Raw genomic sequence first — 23,988 nt, 5'->3', positions numbered from 1 at the left:
GGAGACATGCCAAAGGTCCCCTTCCCTGGTGAGCCAGGCATACCAGTGCTCATAAAGACCATACATGACACAGAGTTGTGACATTTCACAGCTGGCCAAGGGCACCTTCCATAAGGGATGCCTGGAAGTGAAGGTAGAGATGGGATGGCTGCCAAGGAAACTCCTGTCAACCTCAGCTTTCTCTGGATTCACCCCAAATATTCCCCAAGAGCTATCTCCCTGCTCAGTGACTTCATGACACAATGTGGATTCATACAGTGTCAGAGCTGGAAGGGACACGGAGGCTTTCCCACTGAGAGCAAGGACTAGGGTTAGGCCAGCAAGCCATGCAGGACACAAAATGTAAGGAGGGCTCACTCTCTCTGGGCCATGTGCCTGCATTTTTATGACCCCAAGAGTCAGGGCCTCTTTAAATTTTGCACCCTAGTTGCCTACCCCTAGCTCTATCCCTGATCCTGCCCATTTGTCTCATCTTACCCCTGAAACCCACAGAGAAAGACAGACTTGCTCACTGCCATATAGTTATTTATGATGGAACCAGAATCAGAGTCTGGCCTCCTGTCTTAAAGATCAGGGTTCTTATGCTAATTTATCATCCTCTGGGCATATAATATGTATTCAAGGCTCTGAGAAGTCCTGCAGCAAAGAAAACTGTTTGCATTTAATTCAGTGCTCCCCAAATTTACATGACCATATAATTATTTTTCCCTGCATAACATGTTAACATCTTGAAGAATGAGTATTATTCTCTGAGACGTAATTTGAAAAACACTGCTTCTCTGCCTATTTCTGCCTTTCTCCTAAAATAGAATTATCCATTAAAATAGCTGAGCCTAGGAATCATTGACTGACAAATTTACACAAAAGAAGAAAAAGAGCATAGATTAGAACAAGATTTAAAAGAATACGGAGAGTTAGTTACAACTGGGCATATTTTAAATTGGCATTCTAGTTCATTGACCTTACCCTGACCCTGCCTTGTCCTAATTCCATTTGCTGCTCACCCAATTACCCCTTTGGGCCCATAGGTCCGAGACCAGGAAATACCCATCAAGAGGAACTTTGTGTGGGTGACCATTCGTGTGGAGGATGGAAACCTCCACCCACCCCGCTTCACCCAGCTCCACTATGAAGCAAGTGTTCCTGACACCATAGTCCCTGGCACAGAGCTGCTGCAGGTCCGAGCCATGGATGCCGACCGGGGAGTCAATGCTGAGGTCCACTACTCCCTCCTGAAAGGTGAGAGGCCTGGCCATGAGCTCAGAGGATGGGTCAAGATGCTTTAGAAAGAAAGGAAAGCACTAGAGGCATGAATTTGCAAATTAATCGAGTACCACGCTCGTTAAGCCTTGGCAAACAATAATTCTAGAGCATTCCCTGGGACTACCTAAATTAATGCACTTCCAAAGATAGTATTACTATCCAAAGATAGTAATAACATAACTACTACAGTATGAGTAAGGACCACTCATGCTGTGGGAGAATTTGCATATATATTATATAAACCCACCAGTGACCAAACATGTAGAAGGTATTTATGAAGTCCATGCAACATTTGAAAATGTAATAACTTCATGTATGTATGTTAGAATATTTTGTGAGTTGTATGGCATAGTTTTAGAAGTAATTTTTATTTTCTGATAAGGCTGCACAGTGATTTAGTATCTATTATATGGGTTTCTTCACCTGAAAAATGGGAATAATTTTACCTGTGCCAGAAAGTCATTGCAAAGATTAAAAGAGAAAATGTATGCTGGCCGGGCGCGGTGGCTCACGCCTGTAATCCCAGCACTTTGGGATGCCGAGGCGGGCGGATCACCTGAGGTCAGGAGTTCGAGACCAGCCTGACCAAGATGGTGAAACTCCATCTCTACTAAAAATACCAAAATTAGTCGGGCATGGTGGCACACACCTGTAATCCCAGTTACTTGAGAGGCTGAGGCAGGAGAATTGCTTGAACCTGGGAGGCAGAGGTTGCAGTGAGCTGAGATTGCACCACTGCACTCCAGCCTGGGTGACAGAGCAAGACTCCATCTCAAAAAAGAAAATGTATGTTAATCTATGTTGTAAATTGAAATATTGTACAAATGCCAGGGGCTACTACTATCATTGATAAGTGTTAATTATAAGCAATTACTATAACAAAAGCGATAATATCCAGTATCCAACCAGTTATTATGATAATTTGTAATAATTGTAATACATAATTAATGATATTTAATAGTAATAATTATATTTAATAATAATACTTCATAGAGCTAGTTGCTATGAGAAACAAAGATGAACATAATTTGCTGTCTGCCCTCGCAAGACCTGATGTTCATTTATTGCATGCCAGTAGCTTATACAGTAGCTACTGGTACTGTATAAAGCCAATAGCTTTAACTTTTCTTTTTGGAAGAAACAGTTGCCATATAACAGAAGTCTATTCACCCCCAAAGAAGAAAAATATGGTTTATAATGCATTGCTTGCTTTTTGTGATTTATGAAATGAAATCAATCACATCTTTTATCTCATTGCCAACCTCACTGATGGAGATAATGACTTTATTTTCCAGATAAGATTAGCTTTAAAATATCCTTCTGATTATAGAAGTAACACATGCTCATTTTTGAAAACATGAAAAATACAGGAATGTATAAAGAACACAACACACAGCCATCATTTTCATCACCCCAAAAGAATGATTTTCTGTCTTTCCCTCTCATCTTGCCCTATGCATATTTTTGTAATATTGAGATCATAATGAATATACAATTTTGTGCCCTGATTTATTTCTTTCAGCAGTGTGATATTATATCATAAATTACAATCAGAATTACATCTAGGTTGTTAACTTAGCTGCTTTTAATGGAATCACTTTAAAACGACTACTTACTCTTTAAAACCATGTTCTTTGACTGAATTTAGCGGTTATGTGACAAATCACCTAACCAGTCAGCTGGAGAAGGGCTTCAGAGGTGGAAGAATCAGATTGAAAGTTTATGACAAAACTTAGCCATTTGCTTTGCCGTTGAAATAATAAAATATGCACCCATGTGATAGAGGGAGTAAGACATGTAAACAGCAGTATTTTCTCAAGTGTTAAGGCCTGTACCTGTGGTGGTGAGCAAAACGATTCAACTATTACTCATTTAATGGCATTAAAAGGTTATTGGGCATGGAGAAAGCACTCCTCTTTAAATTACTCAAGCTCCCTGATAGAATAAAGAACAAAGCCTCTGTTGGGTTCTAGAACGTCTTGTCATCTTCTCTAACACCTGCCACTCTTTGTCTACCAAAGAAAGAGGATAGCTCACAGGCTCAAACCTTTTGGCAAGCAGTAGATTTTAATCTCGATTTTAATAGGATATTTTTTCTTTGACTTCTTTTTATGATAACTTCTGATTTATGGTAAGCAATACAGTGTTTTTATTTAAAGAAGCAACATAATATTACCTTTAAAATATTTATCAAATTTGGAGTGAATTTATTTAAAGGAAAACGTCAATTAAATAATAGTGTAACATAACACAGGCAATAGATGGATATTGAAAAAATTATAAAGATGATGTGAGAATGCCTAGAGTTTAGGAAATACAGGCATGGGGCAAAGACATTTGCTCAGGAGCCTCGAGATATGGGTGTTCTATATAACCAAAGCTATTAAAAATCATATTAAAAATGTAGCCAGGCACGGGGGTGGCTCATACCTGTAATCCCAGCAGAGGCTGAGGCTGGAGGACCACTTGAGCCTAGGAGTTTGAGGCTGCAGTGAGCCATGCTCACATCACTACATTCCAGCCTGGGTGACAGGCAAGACCCTGACTCTAAAAAAAAAAAAGGTTGTACAAAATATGGTTACAAATTCTGTATAATGCAAAATGAAGCTTTTCCTACGAAAGCCTTCACTGAAATTCAGGGTGGAGTGTGCTTTTCCTATGGAGCCTCCTTGTTTGGTTTCAAAGACCTACTATAGCTTTGGTTTGTAGCTTAAGTTGTGTCCCAGAAACTTCGGGATAATTGACAGTGTGATTTGAAGCACCTACTACGTGCAACATGTTAGAGATTTTATAAAGTATCTACTCTATACACTATATCCATGGTGGATGTACACTATATGCAGATTTTGCTCTGTCCAGGTTTTGTCTGATGGTCCCTTTACTGATCTAGACAGCCTAGCTGATAACCTCTCGAGGATGTGGCAAACTTGTTTGTCTTGTCTTCTGTTTCAGGGAACGGTGAAGGTTTCTTCAACATCAATGCCCTGCTAGGCATCATTACTTTAGCTCAAAAGCTTGATCGGGCAAATCATGCCCCACATACTCTGACAGTGAAGGCAGAAGATCAAGGCTCCCCACAATGGCATGACCTGGCTACAGTGATCATTCACGTCTACCCCTCAGATAGGAGCGCCCCCATCTTTTCAAAATCTGAGTACTTTGTAGAGATCCCTGAATCAATCCCTGTTGGTTCCCCAATCCTCCTTGTCTCTGCTATGAGCTCCTCTGAAGTTACCTATGAGTTAAGAGAGGGAAACAAGGATGGAGTCTTCTCTATGAACTCATATTCTGGCCTCATTTCCACCCAGAAGAACTTGGACCATGAGAAAATCTCGTCTTACCAGCTGAAAATCCGAGGCAGCAATATGGCAGGTGCATTTACTGATGTCATGGTGGTGGTTGACATAATTGATGAAAATGACAATGCTCCTATGTTCTTAAAGTCAACTTTTGTGGGCCAAATTAGTGAAGCAGCTCCATTGTACAGCATGATCATGGATAAAAACAACAACCCCTTTGTGATTCATGCCTCTGACAGTGACAAAGAAACTAATTCCTTGTTGGTCTATAAAATTTTGGAGCCGGAGGCCTTGAAGTTTTTCAAAATTGATCCCAGCATGGGAACACTAACCATTGTATCAGAGATGGATTATGAGAGCATGCCCTCTTTCCAATTCTGTGTCTATGTCCATGACCAAGGAAGCCCCATATTATTTGCACCCAGACCTGCCCAAGTCATCATTCATGTCAGAGATGTGAATGACTCTCCTCCCAGGTTCTCAGAACAGATATATGAGGTAGCAATAGTGGGACCTATCCATCCAGGCATGGAGCTTCTCATGGTGCGGGCCAGTGATGATGACTCAGAAGTCAATTATAGCATCAAAACTGGCAATGCTGATGAAGCTGTTACCATCCATCCTATCACTGGTAGCATATCTGTGCTGAATCCTGCTTTCCTGGGACTCTCTCGGAAGCTCACCATCAGGGCTTCTGATGGCTTGTATCAAGACACTGCACTGGTAAAAATTTCTTTGACCCAAGTGCTTGACAAAAGCTTGCAGTTTGATCAGGATGTCTATACAGCAGCTGTGAAGGAGAACTTACAGGACAGAAAGGCACTGGTGATTCTTGGTGCCCAGGGCAATCATTTGAATGACACCCTTTCCTACTTCCTCTTGAATGGCACAGATATGTTTCATATGGTCCAGTCAGCAGGCGTGTTGCAGACAAGAGGTGTGGCATTTGACCGGGAGCAGCAGGACACTCACAAGCTGGCAGTGGAAGTGAGAGACAATCGGACACCTCAGCGGGTGGCTCAGGCTTTGGTCAGAGTCTCTATTGAGGATGTCAATGACAATCCCCCCAAATTTAAGCATCTGCCCTATTACACAATCATCCAAGATGGCACAGAGCCAGGGGATGTCCTCTTTCAGGTATCTGCCACTGATGAGGACTTGGGGACAAATGGTGCCGTTACATATGAATTTGCAGAAGATTACACATATTTCCGAATTGACCCCTATCTTGGGGACATAACACTCAAGAAACCCTTTGATTATCAAGCTTTAAATAAGTATCGCCTCAAAGTCATTGCTCGGGATGGAGGAATGCCATCCCTCCAGAGTGAGGAAGAGGTACTTGTCACTGTGAGAAATAAATCCAACCCACTGTTTCAGAGTCCTTACTACAAAGTCAGAGTACCTGAAAATATCACCCTCTATACCCCAATTCTCCACACCCAGGCCCGGAGTCCAGAAGGACTCCGGCTCATCTACAACATTGTGGAGGAAGAACCCTTGATGCTGTTCACCACTGACTTTAAGACTGGTGTCCTAACAGTAACAGGGCCTTTGGACTATGAGTCCAAGACCAAACATGTGTTCACAGTCAGAGCCACGGATACAGCTCTGGGGTCATTTTCTGAAGCCACAGTGGAAGTCCTAGTGGAGGATGTCAATGATAACCCTCCCACTTTTTCCCAATTGGTCTATACCACCTCCATCTCAGAAGGCTTGCCTGCTCAGACCCCTGTGATCCAACTGTTGGCTTCTGACCGGGACTCAGGGCAGAACCGTGACGTCTCTTATCAGATTGTGGAGGATGGCTCAGATGTTTCCAAGTTCTTCCAGATCAATGGGAGCACAGGGGAGATGTCCACAGTTCAAGAACTGGATTATGAAGCCCAACAACACTTTCATGTGAAAGTCAGGGCCATGGATAAAGGAGATCCCCCACTCACTGGTGAAACCCTTGTGGTTGTCAATGTGTCTGATATCAATGACAACCCCCCAGAGTTCAGACAACCTCAATATGAAGCCAATGTCAGTGAATTGGCAACCTGTGGACACCTGGTTCTTAAAGTCCAGGCTATTGACCCTGATAGCAGGGACACCTCCCGCCTGGAGTACCTAATTCTTTCTGGCAATCAGGACAGGCACTTCTCCATTAACAGCTCATCAGGAATAATTTCTATGTTCAACCTTTGCAAAAAGCACCTGGACTCTTCTTACAATTTGAGGATAGGCGCTTCTGATGGAGTCTTCCGAGCAACTGTGCCTGTGTACATCAACACCACAAATGTCAACAAGTACAGCCCAGAGTTCCAGCAGCACCTTTATGAGGCAGAATTAGCAGAGAATGCAATGGTTGGAACCAAGGTGATTGATTTGCTAGCCATAGACAAAGATAGTGGTCCTTATGGCACTGTAGATTATACTATCATCAATAAACTAGCAAGTGAGAAGTTCTCCATAAACCCCAATGGCCAGATTGCCACTCTACAGAAACTGGATCGGGAAAATTCAACAGAGAGGGTCATTGCTATTAAGGTCATGGCTCGGGATGGAGGAGGAAGAGTAGCCTTCTGCACAGTGAAGATCATCCTCACAGATGAAAATGACAACCCTCCACAGTTCAAAGCATCTGAGTACACAGTATCCATTCAATCCAATGTCAGTAAAGACTCTCCGGTTATCCAGGTGTTGGCCTATGATGCAGATGAAGGTCAGAATGCAGATGTCACCTACTCAATGAATCCAGAGGACCTAGTTAAAGATGTCATTGAAATTAACCCAGTCACTGGTGTGGTCAAGGTGAAAGACAGCCTGGTGGGATTGGAAAATCAGACCCTTGACTTCTTCATCAAAGCCCAAGATGGAGGCCCTCCTCACTGGAACTCTCTGGTACCAGTACGACTTCAGGTGGTTCCTAAAAAAGTATCCTTGCCGAAATTTTCTGAACCTCTGTATACTTTCTCTGCACTTGAAGACCTTCCAGAGGGGTCTGAAATTGGGGTTGTTAAAGCAGTGGCAGCTCAAGATCCAGTCATCTACAGTCTAGTGCGGGGCACCACACCTGAGAGCAACAAGGATGGTGTCTTCTCCCTGGACCCAGACACAGGGGTCATAAAGGTGAGGAAGCCCATGGACCATGAATCCACCAAATTGTACCAGATTGATGTGATGGCACATTGCCTTCAGAACAGTGACGTGGTGTCCTTGGTCTCTGTCAACATCCAAGTGGGAGACGTCAATGACAATAGGCCTGTATTCGAGGCTGATCCATATAAGGCTGTCCTCACTGAGAATATGCCAGTGGGGACCTCAGTCATTCAGGTGACTGCCATTGACAAGGATACTGGGAGAGATGGCCAGGTGAGCTACAGGCTGTCTGCAGACCCTGGTAGCAATGTCCATGAGCTCTTTGCCATTGACAGTGAGAGTGGTTGGATCACCACACTTCAGGAACTTGACTGTGAGACCTGCCAGACTTATCATTTTCATGTGGTGGCCTATGACCATGGACAGACCATCCAGCTATCCTCTCAGGCCCTGGTTCAGGTCTCCATTACAGACGAGAATGACAATGCTCCCCGATTTGCTTCTGAAGAGTACAGAGGATCTGTGGTTGAGAACAGTGAGCCTGGCAAACTAGTGGTGACTCTAAAGACCCTGGATGCTGACATTTCTGAGCAGAACAGGCAGGTCACCTGCTACATCACAGGTAAGAACGCCTGTCATGGACGGTAGGCTCTGGAATGTATTGAAAAACATCCAGGAAGAGGTGCCCTAAAATGGGTTCATGTCCTGGGTTTGCCACTTATTAGCAGTGTGACCTTGGGCACATTTAACTCCCTAGGACCTCAGTTTCTCCACCTATAGACTTGGCATGCATGTTATGATTCACCTCACAGGCATGCTGTAAGATCTGTAATTTATAGAAAGCACCTATACGTTAGAAAGTGCTTTCCAAAAAGGATGTCTCGTTATTTCATGTGAGTCATACTCTAACTGCTGTGAGTTGTGTTTTGAAAGATGGAGGAGGCACAAACAAAGTTGCGTGATCCATGAAAATTCTGTCAAGTGACTATCTTTATGGAGAGTGTCCTGCCCAGGGAAAGTCGTGAATGATAAAAAACGCTTCTTAGTCAATCACAGGTCCTAAGTGTAGGAATGACAGCACTTCCTTAGGTATAATTCCCTCATTTTGCATATGTGAAAACCAAGACCCAGATGGAGAATTTCAACTAAGGTCACACTCTTGTGCTTGCTTCAGGGCTGGGATTAAAACCCACACCTACAAGCTGCTTTTCTTAGTGGATACCTACTGTGAAACTAAATTACCCTATTCCCAATCCAGTGACTAAGCCAGCTAACCAGTGGCCATAAGAGAGTTTCTTCACTCCTGTGTCCTTTTTTTTCTCACCCCAGGTGCCATGTCCTCCCCATTCCCATGAACATGGCTCCTTCTGCTCTCACAGCTGTCCAGTGAAAAGCCCATGAGCCTGTAATTCCGACCAAGAACCACAGACTCCTGAAGACATAGGATCAAAGCTGTTTGAAATACAGAGTTGTAGAAAAATAGAATCTTATCATCTTAAAATATCAGACTCCTAAAAACACAGAAGTCTTAAAATCTCAGGATAATAGAGTAATAAATGTCAACATATTATCAATTCTTGGAGCAGTTGGATCTTAGAACTCTGGAATCTTAGGATCTCAGAGTGAGAAATCCATATTCCTACATTCTTGTCAGTGATTAGTGTCAAGGAAAGAAAGATGATTTAGCAAGCAAACCTAGTGCTCCTACAGAACCTCCACTTAGGGTGGGTCCTTAGTTATAAAATAAAACCTTGGAGTGTTTGGTGTTTTTCATTGCTTCCTACCTCTCCACTGTTATATAGCTATGCCTCTTAGATATTTACATAGAATTGAAATTTATTTCCCTTTAACTTCCTCCCATGCCTTCTGGGCCACAAAAATAACCCTCCCTTCAGCCACATATTTTGGAGTGATGCTTGTTGCATTGATAATTTCATTTAACAGGAGGCATTTGAAGTCCAAAGTAGCTTCATAACAGCAAAAAGTGGACTCAGTGTAGAACTGTGGGTTCCTAGTTAAGGAAGGAAATGTTTGCTTTCCCAGCAATTCTAAAAAATGTGTCCGATGGGCAGCCACCTATGACACAAAGCCGAGTTCATTTCTATTGCTTGGCTTCTGAAAGCTCTGCCCCATCTGTTTAGAGGGAGACCCCCTGGGCCAGTTTGGCATCAGCCAAGTTGGAGATGAGTGGAGGATTTCCTCAAGGAAGACCCTGGACCGTGAGCACACAGCCAAGTACTTACTCAGAGTCACAGCATCTGATGGCAAGTTCCAGGCTTCGGTCACCGTGGAGATCTTTGTCCTGGATGTCAATGATAACAGCCCACAGTGCTCACAGGTGAGAGCCTGGTGAGGGGCGGAGTGGGTAGTGGAGGCAAGGAAGGTAGAGTGAGGGGCGGGAGAACAGAGGGTGAGGGGCAGGAGAAGGGAGATTGAGGGGCAGGAGAACAGAGAGTGAGGGGCAGGAGAAAGGAGGACCAAGGGACCCATCTCTGAGGCTGGCCATCACTGACCTCACCTCCCTTGCTTCTCCCCAGAAAGCCTCAGACGAGTTCCCAGGGGCAGGGACCATTCTAGGTAATTCCTTGGCCCCCATAGGGATATACCAAGCTGTTCAAGACTCATGGTCCACATCTCTCCCCCTACATTCCCAACAAAGGTCTATTTCTCCGCAGAACATATCCAGAAGGAAAGTAACATACGCATTCTCCAAACACAGCCAGCCATGCCCAATGGACAAATCCCTGGCACTGCTCATCTTGTTGACATGACTCACTATTATCAAATACACTCATAGAGACCTGGCCCCAGACAAACCCCTTGCTCCATGCCCATATATGCACCTCTCCACATCGGCTGGGGTAATTTAGCCCATTGAGATGTCCTCTTTCACTTATACAGACATAAACATGAGATAGGGCAATTTCATTTGGTGAGGGATACTTTCTTAAGGATCTCATGTAATTTAACTCCAAACTTCCAGTGGGAACAAATGTTGAGTGGTGTGTGTGTGTGTGCGTGTGCATTTGTCAGGAGAGAAACTGTGTTCCTAGAGGCGTAAACCAACAATTGCTGTCATGGAACTTTGATTTTAAACATATTTTTTAAAACACAGTAAGTAATTTTTAATTTTGAGAGGATTTACCTTCTTTCAAAGTTTACAGATAAAGTTAAACTGCTAACATTTTAATTTTATAACATCTCAAATTATCATAATCCAGCCATTCAGTATATATATACAAATGCACAGTTATACATACCCACACATATACACAAAGGATCATCTACAACCCTATACACCCAGGCAAATACCTATACATGTATACACATGAACATATAAGCATATACCTATATACCTAGCACAATCATCCATATACTCACCCACACATGCAACTATACATAATAAATTCACATGAACATACTTACATATGCATTTGCATATATACAAACTTCAACTTGCTTGCACACACATATACATGTATAGACACATGCCTAGCAACACACATAAATACATATATCTCCTCACCTTTTCTTCCTCCGCTCTTCTACATGCCAGTCACATAAAGCATAGTAGAAAAAGAGAGTCTAGTTATTGGTATGCATGCAAAATGTCTTTTCAGGATCCGAGATGACCATATTTGGGGTGGTCTCAGAAGGAGGCTTTTTTGGGGAGAATGGTGGTCACCTTCCTTCTCTTTTCCCTCAGCCATCATTACAACCAACCTCCGTCCTCCCCATGCTGGGAGAGGCTGGGATCAGGCTCACCCTGGCCCTCCCAGAGATGATTCACAGCATCATTACAGCCAGAAAAAAGAGGCCTGGGGAACCACCTCCACACAGCCTGCCCAGGCATAAAACTTCCATCCACGCCTGTAATCCAAGCACTTTGGGAGGCCGAGGCAGGTGGATCACCTGACGTCAGGGGTTTGAGACCAACTTGGCCAACATGGTGAAACCCCGTTTCTACTAAAAATACAAAAAAAATTAGCCAGGTGTGGTGGCACGCACCTGTACTCCCAGCTACCTAGGAGACTGAGGCAGAATTGCTCGAACACAGGAGGAGGAGGTTGCAGTGAGCCAAAATTGTGCCACCGCACTCAAGCCTGGACAACAGAGTGAGACTGTCTCAAAAAAGAAAAAAAAAAATAAAACAAGAAAATGAATAAAGTTTCCATCTAGGGCATGTAGGGGTCCATGCTTGCCCACACTCCACAGTGGTTGAAAGCATGATGCTTGGAGGCTGGCTCAGAGCCAGCCACTGAAGAAAAATTGAATTCTCAGGGAGCTTCAGCCTTTCCCCTCTGCCACTCCCTCAGATGCCGTGACAGTACCTGCAGCAAAGGGAGGGTGGGCCAAGTGATGGAGCCACTGGAGTCCAGACCTGACTCAGAGGTCAAGGGTCTGTCCTGGGAATATAGTCAGGGAGATGAGCTTAATAGCATGGCCTCGCCACAGAGGCAGGGGAGGTTGACCTGACACCTTCCAGAATGCTTGCATCAGACTCATCTCTCCTTCCTCCTCCAAAAGCCTCAAAGGACTGGGTGGAAGAAGTTGTAGCCGTCCCTTCTAGCCCTGCCTGTGGGCTTTTGGATGGCAGAACTTTTCCATTCTCTCTTTTCTGACTTGTTCTCTTGTCATCCTCTTCCTGTTTTAAACCTCAATTTTCCTTGCATGTTTCATCTTATTCTACCTTCTTCTGTTCCCCTCCCTCCCTCTCTCTGCTTCTCTTTCTCTCTCTCTGTCTCTGTTCATCTCTGCCCTCTTAGTGTCTCTCTTTCTGTTTCTGCCTCCCTCAGTCAGTCACTCTGCTTCTCTCTGGATCTGAATGCAGTTCCCACAATCTCCCTCTTCTTTGTCTTTCCATCTGTAGCTTGTCTATACTGGCAAGGTTCATGAAGATGTATTTCCAGGACACTTCATCTTGAAGGTTTCTGCCACAGACTTGGACACTGATACCAATGCTCAGATCACATATTCTCTGCATGGCCCTGGGGCGCATGAATTCAAGCTGGATCCTCATACAGGTGGGTTTCCTAAGTTGCAGGATCAAGACAAGAACATCTTTACTGAATAGCAAGTGCGCAGTGCCATGGTATTCTCCTTGGAGAAGAAACAGGAGTTCACTCATCCATCTGCAAACATATATTGGCCCTATGTGCCAAGCATTGTACTGGTGACATAATAAATAGGCTGATAAGACAAGATTTGGGTCTTTACAATCTAGTGGGAAATGGAGTCGTTGAATTAGTGGTTTTAAATGAGCTAAATTAAGAAAAAATGCAGAATGCTAAGGGGATTAATTTCATTCTTTTAAAATTTATTTTAGCAGAGCTGACTCCTCGGTTTCTCCTTTCCTTCTCTCCCCTCTCCCTTCCTTTTCCTTCCTTTTTTCCTTTTCCTTTCTCCCTTTCCCTTTTCCTTCCTTCTTTCTTTTCTTCCTTCCTTCCTCTTTCTTTCTTTCTTTCTTTTTCTTTCTTTCTTTCTTTCTCTTTCTCTCTCTTTCTTTCTCTCTCCCTCTTTCTTTCTCTCTCTCCCCTTCCTCCCTCCCTGCTTCCTTCCTTCTTGTTCGTTTCCTTCCTTCCTTCCTTCCTTCCTTCCTTCCTTCCTTCCTTCCTTCCTTCCTTCCTTCCTTCCTTCCTTTCTTTCTTTCTTTCTTTCTTTCTTTCTTTCTTTCTTTCTTTCTTTCTTTCTTTCTTTCTTTCTTTCTCTCTTTCTTTCGTCTTTCTGTCTTTTTGCTAGCTATGGGAATATTTGGCAACAGAACTTGACTTGGGCTATGGAGTGGGGTTAAGTAAAACATCACTGAGGAAATGTCACTTTATGTGAGCCTTGCAGACACAGAACAGTTAGCCAGGGGTGAGAGAGTAGGGGAAAGGGCACTCAAGGCAGGAGAATTCATACGAAGACCTTCTTTGGGGAAATAGTACGCACACTGAGGACCTGAGAGAAGGCCAGAAACTGGTGCCCAGAGAGGGAAGAGAGAGGACAAAAAATGAGGCCCCAGGGTGGGCAGGGCCAAATCCCACCTTTAGAGCCACTGGAGGATTTAGGCAGGTGAGTGTCATGGCCAAGAACATGATCTCAAGATATCTATGCTGCAAACCGGGGATAACGTCTTATAGAATTGTTGTGAAGATCACAAGTGAGAAACCATATGGAAGCCTAGCCCAGGTCTGACTCAGTAGATGTGGTTGCCCTTATCATTGTTACTAGCCAGGGGATACAGCAGAATAAGAAGCAGAGATTCCTGCAGGGTAGGCCAGGAGTGGCCAGGAGTAGCCAGGAGAGTCTGGGCTGTGAGAGTCTGGTGGCGTGGACTTCCTTTGGAAGACCAGCCCACCTAAGAGGGATTCCTGCCCTGCTGCTGCAGGGGAGGGTGTGGGGATGGGCAGCACAGAAGGCCCAGGTCACAAGGGCCAGCTGCTGACACTTGGCTTGGGTCCAATAGCTCAAAGGATGACTTGGAGATACCTGAGCAGGAGGTGGCAGGGGAGAGGGGTGTCACAGGAAGCTCTCTGGGTAGATAGGGGACAATGTTGTCCTTCCTAAACCCAGCAGGGGCATGCAGAGTGACCCAGGCAGGTTACCTAACCTCTCTCTGCTGCTCTTTGCAGGATGATCAGCAAGGACTTAAAGAAAAAAAAAATGGCATTTTTTCTGAATATGGAAATAATACATGTTCATGGTATAAAATTCAAGTAATGTAGCTATGCATTATGCAGAAACTGGAACGTCTGCATGATAACCCCTTCCTCCACAGATAAGGACTCTTGGTATATATTCTATCCAACTGGTTTTCCATGCATCTCCAAAATCTCTATATAATTACTTCATGAAAGTAGAATACTATTTGTAAGTTGCTTTTCTTCACTCAGCTGTATCTCAAAGCTCTATCATAATTCATTTTTGGTTGTTTTTTGTTTTGTTTTTTTGAGATGGAGTCTCGCTCTGTCGCCCAGGCTGGAGTGCAGTGGCGCACTCTAGGCTCACTGCAAGCTCCACCTCCTGGGTTCATGCCATTCTCCTGCCTCAGCCTCCTGAGTAGCTGGGACTACAGGCACCCACCACCATGCCTGGCTAATTTTTGTGTTTTTAGTAGAGACGGGGTTTCACCTTGTTAGCCAGGATGGTCTTGATCTCCTGACCTCGTGATCCGCCCACCTCGGCCTCCCAAAGTGCTGGGATTACAGGCGTGAGCCACCGCGCCTGGCCACTTTTGGTTTTATGGTGTTTTGGAAAAACCTCTCTCAAACCAGGTTTCTCCTCTGCTCTCACACCAAAACAATCATCAACATAGAAGAATTCTGTGGCCAAATGTGTGTGGGTTTTCCCCATACAACAAGCAGCGGAGACCACTCACGCGTCCTCTAAGTCAATTCTGACACTATCTACCTGGAGATAGTGTCAGATCCCACGGGTTGAGGGCTCTGTCCACAAGACTGTACCCTCTTACCCAGACACCGGTTGCAAGTCCAGGCCTCCAGAATGTCTTACCAACTGGCTTCAAGTTGGGGCTCCCAAGACTCCTTCTTTGGGTTTGATTAATTTGTTGGGACAGCTCACAGAACTCAGAAAAACACTTGTGTTTACTGATTTACTATAAAGGATATTGCAAAGGATACAGGTGAAGAGAGGTGTAGGGTGAGACATGAGGAAAGGGGCTCCCGTGTCCTCCCTGGGCGCACCACCCTCCAGGAACTGCCATGTGTTCAGCTATGTGGAAGCTCTCGGAACCCAGTCCTCTTGGGTTGTTATGGGAGCCTCATGATGTCAGCATTATTTCCCCCAGGGTATAAGGCAGGATCCTCTCTGGGGAGAGTCTTAAAACCCACAATCAGAAAAGGGGGGAAAGATGGGAGTCTTGCCTTGGGGCAGGTGAAAGGAGAGCAGGAGAAGGTCAGAGACATCTTGCTTCCTGAGGCCTAACACACCCAACATTATAACAAAAGACTGTGTAACAAGGGCTGTGGGAGTTATAGGCAGAAGCCACGCATGAAAACCAAGACACATATAACATCATACATGGTATTTTACTGTGTGGCTAAATCATAATATACTTAACCAGTCCCTTTTTGAAAGACATATAGGATGATTTCAGTATGTTGCTATTATAAACAGTGCTGCAGAGAATATCCTTATACATAGATTTTTATCGTTGGGTTGATTATTCTCTAGAATATATATATTCCTAGAAGTGGAATTATGAACCAAAGGAAAAATGCATTTTATATATTGTTAGAAATTGCCTAATTGGCCTTTAAGAATATACCTATTTTTAGCTTGTTGGTGATGATCTTAAACTGGCAATGTGATGAAGTGCGTTTGGGAGAATCAGGGAGGTGAATGGGTGTGGGGGAATATAGGCTTAGCTGCTTTCCTGACTGTATTGACCCCCGCTTGCTGCGAACAAAACTCTGTGTGGCTGCGTTTGTCTCCTGTAGATATCTAGAGGGCACATGCTTGGGTAATATTTCCCCAGAGAAAGCTCAACTTTTGTCATTTCTCTGGCCAGGGGAGCTGACCACACTCACAGCCCTGGACCGAGAAAGGAAGGATGTGTTCAACCTTGTTGCCAAGGCGACGGATGGAGGTGGCCGATCGTGCCAGGCAGACATCACCCTCCATGTGGAGGATGTGAATGACAATGCCCCACGGTTCTTCCCCAGCCACTGTACTGTGGCTGTCTTTGACAACACCACAGTGAAGACCCCTGTGGCTGTAGTATTTGCCCGGGATCCCGACCAAGGTGAGTCTGAGAAGGATTGAGGCCATTTCCAATGATCTCCTGGGTCCCCTTTGTGTCTCTCTAGGACTGGTAAGGGCTGTGCCTCCTTGTTGAGTCTGTGGACACTTAAAAGTAAAAAGTATTTATCCTCAAACTGCACACCTAAGTGCTATATGACAAATGATTTTAGCAATGTTTTGAAGCAGGAAAAAGGTATTTCAGCCTTATTGTTTCTCCCCTTCCACTTAGACCTGGGGACTTTTCAATACTGTCATTTAACCACAAAGGCATTTTTAAGTACAAACATTTAATCAGAAATATACCAATCAGACTTCTTCAATTCTGATTAATTTGCCTCAGGAAAGGAATTTTGGGCGCCAACCCCAGTAAACCCATTACATTCCTTGATCAATTTTCTAAACAGTGAAGTTGAATCATTTTCAATATTGTACATTTTAACTCTGGTGCCACGATTTTCATTGGAGTTAATTCTTTTTCTTTTAAAATTTACAAGGTAAATTGCATTCATTCAAACATATTTGTTCCATATTGTACCAATTATAGCTTCTGCTACCACAGCGTGTTCTATTCTGATTGTATATACGTACATATGTGTATACATACATATATATAACTCATTAATATGAGAGAGAGAGAGATATATATATAGCTGTTCAATTTTCCTGAGTCAAATTTTATAATGCAGGTAGGGTTAAAAAAAATGCTGTCAGCATCAGAGTAGCCAGGTCAACACAGGAAAATGATGATGATAAAAGTGGGATCAAAACACCCTGCTCTGTTTGACACCAGCAGGGTAAAATTAAGATTTCCTAGAGAAAGTGAGTTTTAGCTTGGCATTGAAGGAGGTGAGATATTCGAGGGATGAAGGGGTTCTAGAGAGAGCAAACAGTCAACAGAAAGGCAGAGTAGCTGGACCTGGGAAATGTGTGTGTATGTGTCGTGTGTGTGTGTGTGCATGTGTGTTGGAGGTAACAAGTGGAAGTGGAATAGACTTGCTTGAGATGCAGAAATGGGTTTGATAGGAGAGATCAGGAATACATCAGAGCTGGAGTGACCTATAAGCCATCTTATCTACCTCTCCATCTAATGGCTGCAGGGCTCTGTGAGTGCTCCCTTAGCCACTGCTTACACACCTCCAGAGACAGGATGCTCCCTATGTCCTAAGCAGCCCTTTCCTTCTATGGTTCTTCAGGCCATTATCAAGTGGGACATCTGTCAGTCCTGGTCCTGCCCTCTACAATCACACAGATCTCCTAGATGGCTCCTAGAGTGGCCTTACATCAATTTACCATTAATCTTTCCAAAATGGTTATTCCAACCCAAATATTTCAACTAAATAATCCAGGTGTGGCTTGACCAGCATCTCTCTGTCTCTAGAAAAATTATGGTTTCTTCATATAAGTGCCTATATGGGGAAGTTGCATGGCATGTGCATTTAATGGATATAAATTCAACTCTTCTCAGAGGCAACTCCTGTCACCATTCCACCAGAGAAGTGTGTGTTCCACGTGTGTGGGAGATGTGAGACCCTTAGGCTGAGGGCCTGTGTTCATCTCACTGGGGCAGGACCTCACAGCTGAGCCTTAAATGTTGGTGTTTTTCATACACTATGGCCAACTGCTTCATCTGGTACTTAACCAAAGAAAATAACAGAATTGGAGACAAAGCTGGAGAAACACTGTGTGTTTTGATTTACTAAGAACTTCCATGGGTGTTTTCTTAACTTTTTATGTTGACGTAATTATAGACTCCATAGGAAGTTGCAAAAATAGGACTGGTGGGGACTGTGTGCACGCTACATGCAGCTTCCCTAATGGGAGCATCTTACATAGCAGCAGGATAATATCAAAACTGGAAAATTGACATTGGTCCATTGTTGGTAACTAGACTACAGCCTTATTACTCAGATTTCATCAGTTTCTATATGAACTCATTTGTGTGTGTGTGTGTGTGTGTGTGTGTGTGTATGTGTACACACACACTTAGTTCTATGCAATATTATCCCGTTTAGATTCTTGTAACCAACACCACAATCAAGCTACAGAGCTGTTCTATCTCAGTCAAGGAACTCTCTATGGGTGGTTTTATCTGCACGTTTTTCATTAATAAACTGATATTAGACCCTAATCCCCACATAATATTTTCCGATAGTTTGATAGATTTGCAGATTAGGTTCCCCCAAAAACCTTTTAGTGAGGCCTTGGGTCTCCCTGCCCCAGTCAAGACCCCCTGCTGGAGAGATCCCAACTCCTCACATACCCGAGCCAGCTTGTCAGCCTTCATGGGAGCCCCCTCCTCAGCCCCTCCTGTGGCTGCAGGGTTTGCTGCGGGCAGAGCCAGAGGGGGCGCCCTCAGTGTGACTCACACCCTTGGTCTCCCTGCCAGGCGCCAATGCCCAGGTGGTTTACTCTCTGCCGGATTCAGCCGAAGGCCACTTCTCCATCGACGCCACCACTGGGGTGATCCGCCTGGAAAAGCCGCTGCAGGTCAGGCCCCAGGCACCACTGGAGCTCACGGTCCGTGCCTCCGACCTGGGCACCCCAATATCGCTGTCCACGCTGGGCACCGTCACAGTCTCGGTGGTGGGCCTAGAAGACTACCTGCCTGTGTTCCTGAACACCGAGCACAGCGTGCAGGTGCCCGAGGACGCCCCACCTGGCACGGAGGTGCTGCAGCTGGCCACCCTCACTCGCCCGGGCGCGGAGAAGACCGGCTACCGTATGGTCGGCGGGAACGAGCAAGGCCGGTTCCGCCTGGATGCTCGCACAGGTGAGAGCCTGATCCACCAAACCCGGAAGCATCGCCTACAGGGTTTCTGGGAGCGCTGTGTTCCTCCCCTGTGTGCGTATCTGCCCTGTGCTGCGCCTCCCAGAGCAGGCCTCCTCTGGTCGTTTCTCCCCTCTCTTCTGCTTCTCTCCGAGTACCAGGTCCCTCCTTCCGCCCGGGGGGCCAGCTTATGTGGGAGCCTCCCTTAAAGGGGACCCTCCCACGTCCCCAGCCAGGTCTCTGTGTCCAGGACCCTCAATGAAGTCTCCTCCCACAGTTAGCGGCTTCATGGTCTCAGCTCAGGCCCAGCGCAGGAGGCAGAAAAGGCTTGGCTGCAGAGGTAGGAAGCCCTTGTTGGAATCTGGGGCTTAAGCAACCCTGGACAAGGCTGCCTGCTTCCCTCCTGGATCCCCACATCCGCTCCAAACATCCTGGCACCCCTTAATTTTCTCTTATTCTCATGAAGAGAGAAAGAACTAGGAAACCTTCTCTCTTCTTTCCTACTAGCCACAGAAGACTCTAAGGCTCACAGAAACTCAGCGAAGGGCCTCAGAGACTACCCAGGTCAGCCTGTGTCTCACGCAGATTCCTCCCCATGGCTCCCCTGGAATGGTGCTCTCTACCTCCCCAAACAGCTGCCTTATCATTGAGCAATATTTTTAAAAATTTACTATGGAGATTTTGAACATATTAAAAAAATAGAATAGTGCAATGGGCCCCATGTTCCTACCACCCAGCTTCAGTAACCATCAGCAGAGGCCAGCCTGGTTTCTTCTTTACCCTTTGGCCCCCACATCCATCCAATCCCAGACACAGTGTCATTTCATTTGTAAGGACTTCAGTGTGTATCTCTGTATAATAATAAGTGTTTTTCTAAATAAAACCACAATACCTTATCACACCTAGAAGATAACAATTTCTTAATATCACCAGGCCATTTTTCAGATTCTCGTCAATGTCTTTTTGAAGTTGGTTTGTTAGTATCCCCAAAACGTCTACACATTGTATTTGGTTGATATGCAAGATTTTAAGTGTCCTTAAATCTCTAACATTTTCTTCTTCCTCTTTATTTCCCCCTGCCATTTATTTAATGAAACATTTGAGTCATGTGTCTGATAGAATTTTCCATCGTTTGGATTGGTTGGCTCCTTATAGTGTCATATAGCGTATCCCTCGGGTCCTTGTATTTCCCAGGAATGACATTTGGATCAAAGGCCTTGATCAGGTTTAGTTGACAGTGCTTGGTCAACACAGTGATTCACAGATAATGCTATGCTGTTTGCATCATGTCTGGAGGGACATAAGGGCTAACTGGCTTTTTTTTTTTTTTTTCTGGTGTTAAGATAGATGGTAAGTTCAGGTGTTGTCAACCTGATCCATTATATATAAATATATAGTTATAATTTGGGTATGTAAGTCCATTATAGACTTCTTCATCAGCCTTTCTTCTAATGGTTTTAGCAGCCTTTGCTGATCATTTCCTAGATAGATATACCTTTTCATTAAGGGCTGTAAAATGGTGATTTTCTAATCCTATTACTCCTCATTATTTTCTGACTGAATTATAAAAAGATGTTCATTGGCAAGTGATGCTGTTGAAGGAAAAATAAAATAAAACAAAAAGCAGAGTGTCCACCATTAACTATTTGGTTAGCCAGGAAAGGCAGAATAAATCCTTGTTCTTTTATTTCTTTTTTCCAGTTTTCAGAATAATAACCTATGCCCTAACAATTTGTTGGCAACTTTGAGTATTATGAATCTCATTTTATGACCTAAGGTCTGTCATTTACTAGTTGGGTGAGGTTGGACAAGTCACTTGCCTATTAGAGCATCTAGGTCAATGGACTGACCTAGAAAATGGGAATCATAATTGTTCCTGCCCCACAGGGTTCTTATAGGTCTCAATGAGATAAATTTAGCATCACACATTTAAATGAGATTTAAATCAAATATTACAGAAGTAAGTGAGGGAAATACAGCTGTTGGAATAATAATAAGGAAAATGAGAGAGATGATGGGGAAGGGAGTCAAGGGGATAGCAAAGGGAGATGGATGGGGAGATGACAGACGACACTCGCCTTGCCTAACCCTGTTGAGCTGCCTCTCCTAGGGCTGGGCTCAGACCCTCAGTCCTGTGCCTTTGAGGGCCCAACTGCCTCATTCCTCCTGTCACCTCTTGCTTCTTCAGGGATCCTGTATGTCAACGCGAGCCTGGACTTTGAGACAAGCCCCAAGTACTTCCTGTCCATTGAGTGCAGCCGGAAGAGCTCCTCTTCCCTCAGTGACGTGACCACAGTCGTGGTCAACATCACTGATGTCAATGAACACCGGCCCCAATTCCCCCAAGATCCATATAGCACAAGGGTCTTAGAGAATGCCCTTGTGGGTGACGTCATCCTTACGGTAAGGATCTGCCACCTTGCTCTTTGTGGGGACGAACTCTGGGGTGGGTTCTTATCTCACCCCCACACACAGCCATCTATGAGCATGGATCAGTTTATTAAGTTAACACACTGTAGATTTGACTCTGACTTGTCAGAGGTTTATGTGAGATTTGAGTATGGCCAAACCATGCTTGGCCAAACTATCTCTCCTGAGAGAATGTCTCAGAGCCATGTGATAAGATCAGAGATGATGCAATGGGGCATGGGATAGGTGAGGTTTGTTAGGAGAAGAGAGAAAAGAGACAGACCCCAGAGGACTGCCAGAGGCTCCCAAGCCTGGGAAGGGCCTGGCCATAGTGGATGACATGGAATGACAGCTGTCAATGACAGCAGGGACTGAGGGGACATCAAATAATACCTCTTCGCATTTAAATATGCAATAGCTCCCTCATTCAATGGAGTGAAACCCAATTCTGTCCACCCACACTCCCACACTCTTTATCCCACCTTCCAGTCTCTCCCTCCACTCCCTACTATGGTACATCCTATGCTCCAACCACACAGGGATATCTACCTTTCCCCCAAACATCATCTGCACTTCCACACTCTGGGCTCGCAGTATTTCCTCTGCCTGGAATGCCTGCTCCAGCCCCAAAAGCCCTCCTGATCCTTCAGGGCTTCATGAATCCTTTCCTAATATCCCCAGTGTAATGTATCACTGTGTGCTCTGTGCTCTCATAAGGCTAATCATACTTTACCCCAAATTAGAATTACCCATAAAATTAGGCATTAAACTTCCTGCAGGCATATTCATTTTAGCGCATTCCTCACATTCTAGGACAGGGCCTAGCATACTATTAGCAAAAGTGAATGGTGAGTGAATGAATAAACCATGGCATGCTGAAGTCCACACGAGGATTAAGTGAAGAGATTACTTCGGCAGGGATGACTGTGATCCCGGCACTGCTAGCCCAAAGGCAGTCATTGGGGCAGGGACATATCCGTTTCCCCCTACACTCCCAGGAGTCAAGATTCCTGTCCCTCCCTTCACAATCCCCGTCCCCCACTGCAGGTATCAGCGACTGATGAAGATGGACCCCTAAATAGTGACATTACCTATAGCCTGATAGGAGGGAACCAGCTTGGGCACTTCACCATTCACCCCAAGAAGGGGGAGCTACAGGTGGCCAAGGCCCTGGACTGGGAACAGGTGAGTCATGTGGGAGGGGTGTACCCTGAGCTCATCAGAGCAGAGACACAGTCCCACTGCAGGTCCAGAAGATGAATCGCAGTCAAGACCCCATCCTGAAACTTCCTCAGACCTGCCCAGAATGTCTCTCACTTGTTTTCTCTGTGGGGCCTCTGTGGACTGTGAGGCCAGAGGCAGGAGAGGGCCTGAGTGACCCCATAACCTTCCCTAGAGGAGCTCAGGTGGCTTCTCACAATTGAGCAGGGATCGTTAGATCATTATAAAATAGCCACATTATTTGAGCATCTACTGTATGCCAGACACTTTCCTAAATGTTTTATAAGGATTTATGCCATTTGATCCTCAAAATAATTTAAGGAAGTGCATCCTGACATTATCCTCACATAAATTCATTCACTTTCCCAAGGTCTCATTGGTAGCAAATGATTGAGTAGGGAATCACACCTATTTCTGTCTGACTCCAGAACCTAAGCCCTAAAATGCTATGGGTGGGCAGTGGGGGTGGACATAGGAAAGTGTCTCCATCTTATTTTTCTGAAAATATTAGTGATGACTCAGGGGGCAGAAGTGAGGGACAACTACCTCATTGCTAACCTGCACTGGGCATTTTGCAACAGGCCTCTAGTTATTCCCTGAAGCTCCGAGCCACAGACAGTGGGCAGCCTCCACTGCATGAGGACACAGACATCACTATCCAAGTGGCTGATGTCAACGATAACCCACCGAGATTCTTCCAGCTCAACTATAGCACCACTGTCCAGGTAAGCTTGAGCTTCCAAGGCACCCTGAGCCCTTCCTCCCTTCCTTTCCCTCCTAGCAGAAGATGCTCCTCAGTGGTATTAGTCCACATGAACAATGGCTGTGACTTTGCCACTGATGTCCCCAAAGGCAACACAGACTGCTGGAGGGCATTATGGAAATAAAAGGAATCAGGCACTGTGTTAGGCACTTTCATATCCATTACCTCGTTTGAGACCCTTAACAGCCTGAAGTAGGTAGTACCCATTTTACAGATTTAGAAGATTGAGGTATAAAAACATGCCATGCCTAGAATGTGGCAAACTTGGGATTTAACCCCATTTTTGTTGTTGTTGTTTGTTTCCAGAACCCAAGCTATTCCCTACTAATGGTTTGCAAATAGGATTTGGAGAGGGCCTTGGGATTCTATGAGTAATTTTCAGGGTCATAAGTGGTGAGGGAGGTGAGGGAGTGAATAAAAAGGCAGAGTTCTAGGTC

The 23,988-nt window shown here is 44.8% G+C and overlaps 1 protein-coding gene across 1 annotated transcript in view; it reads left to right on the top strand.

The window, feature by feature from the left end:
• The window catches only part of FAT2 (FAT atypical cadherin 2), a 65,401-nt gene that overhangs the window by 18,750 nt on the left and 22,663 nt on the right, over positions 1-23,988 (top strand). The window contains exons 8-16 of the mRNA XM_025388071.1: positions 1,029-1,239; positions 4,216-8,268; positions 9,788-9,984; positions 12,517-12,670; positions 16,159-16,392; positions 18,778-19,161; positions 21,347-21,561; positions 22,615-22,752; positions 23,370-23,513. Of these exons, the coding sequence (XP_025243856.1) occupies positions 1,029-1,239; positions 4,216-8,268; positions 9,788-9,984; positions 12,517-12,670; positions 16,159-16,392; positions 18,778-19,161; positions 21,347-21,561; positions 22,615-22,752; positions 23,370-23,513 (5,730 nt within the window). The remainder of the gene's footprint in view (positions 1-1,028; positions 1,240-4,215; positions 8,269-9,787; positions 9,985-12,516; positions 12,671-16,158; positions 16,393-18,777; positions 19,162-21,346; positions 21,562-22,614; positions 22,753-23,369; positions 23,514-23,988) is intronic.

The sequence above is a fragment of the Theropithecus gelada genome, chromosome 6, assembly GCF_003255815.1.
Source record: "Theropithecus gelada isolate Dixy chromosome 6, Tgel_1.0, whole genome shotgun sequence".
Classification (NCBI taxonomy): domain Eukaryota; kingdom Metazoa; phylum Chordata; class Mammalia; order Primates; family Cercopithecidae; genus Theropithecus; species Theropithecus gelada.
Note: the sequence above shows the minus strand (reverse complement) of the source record. Positions and strands in the feature narration are given on the sequence as shown.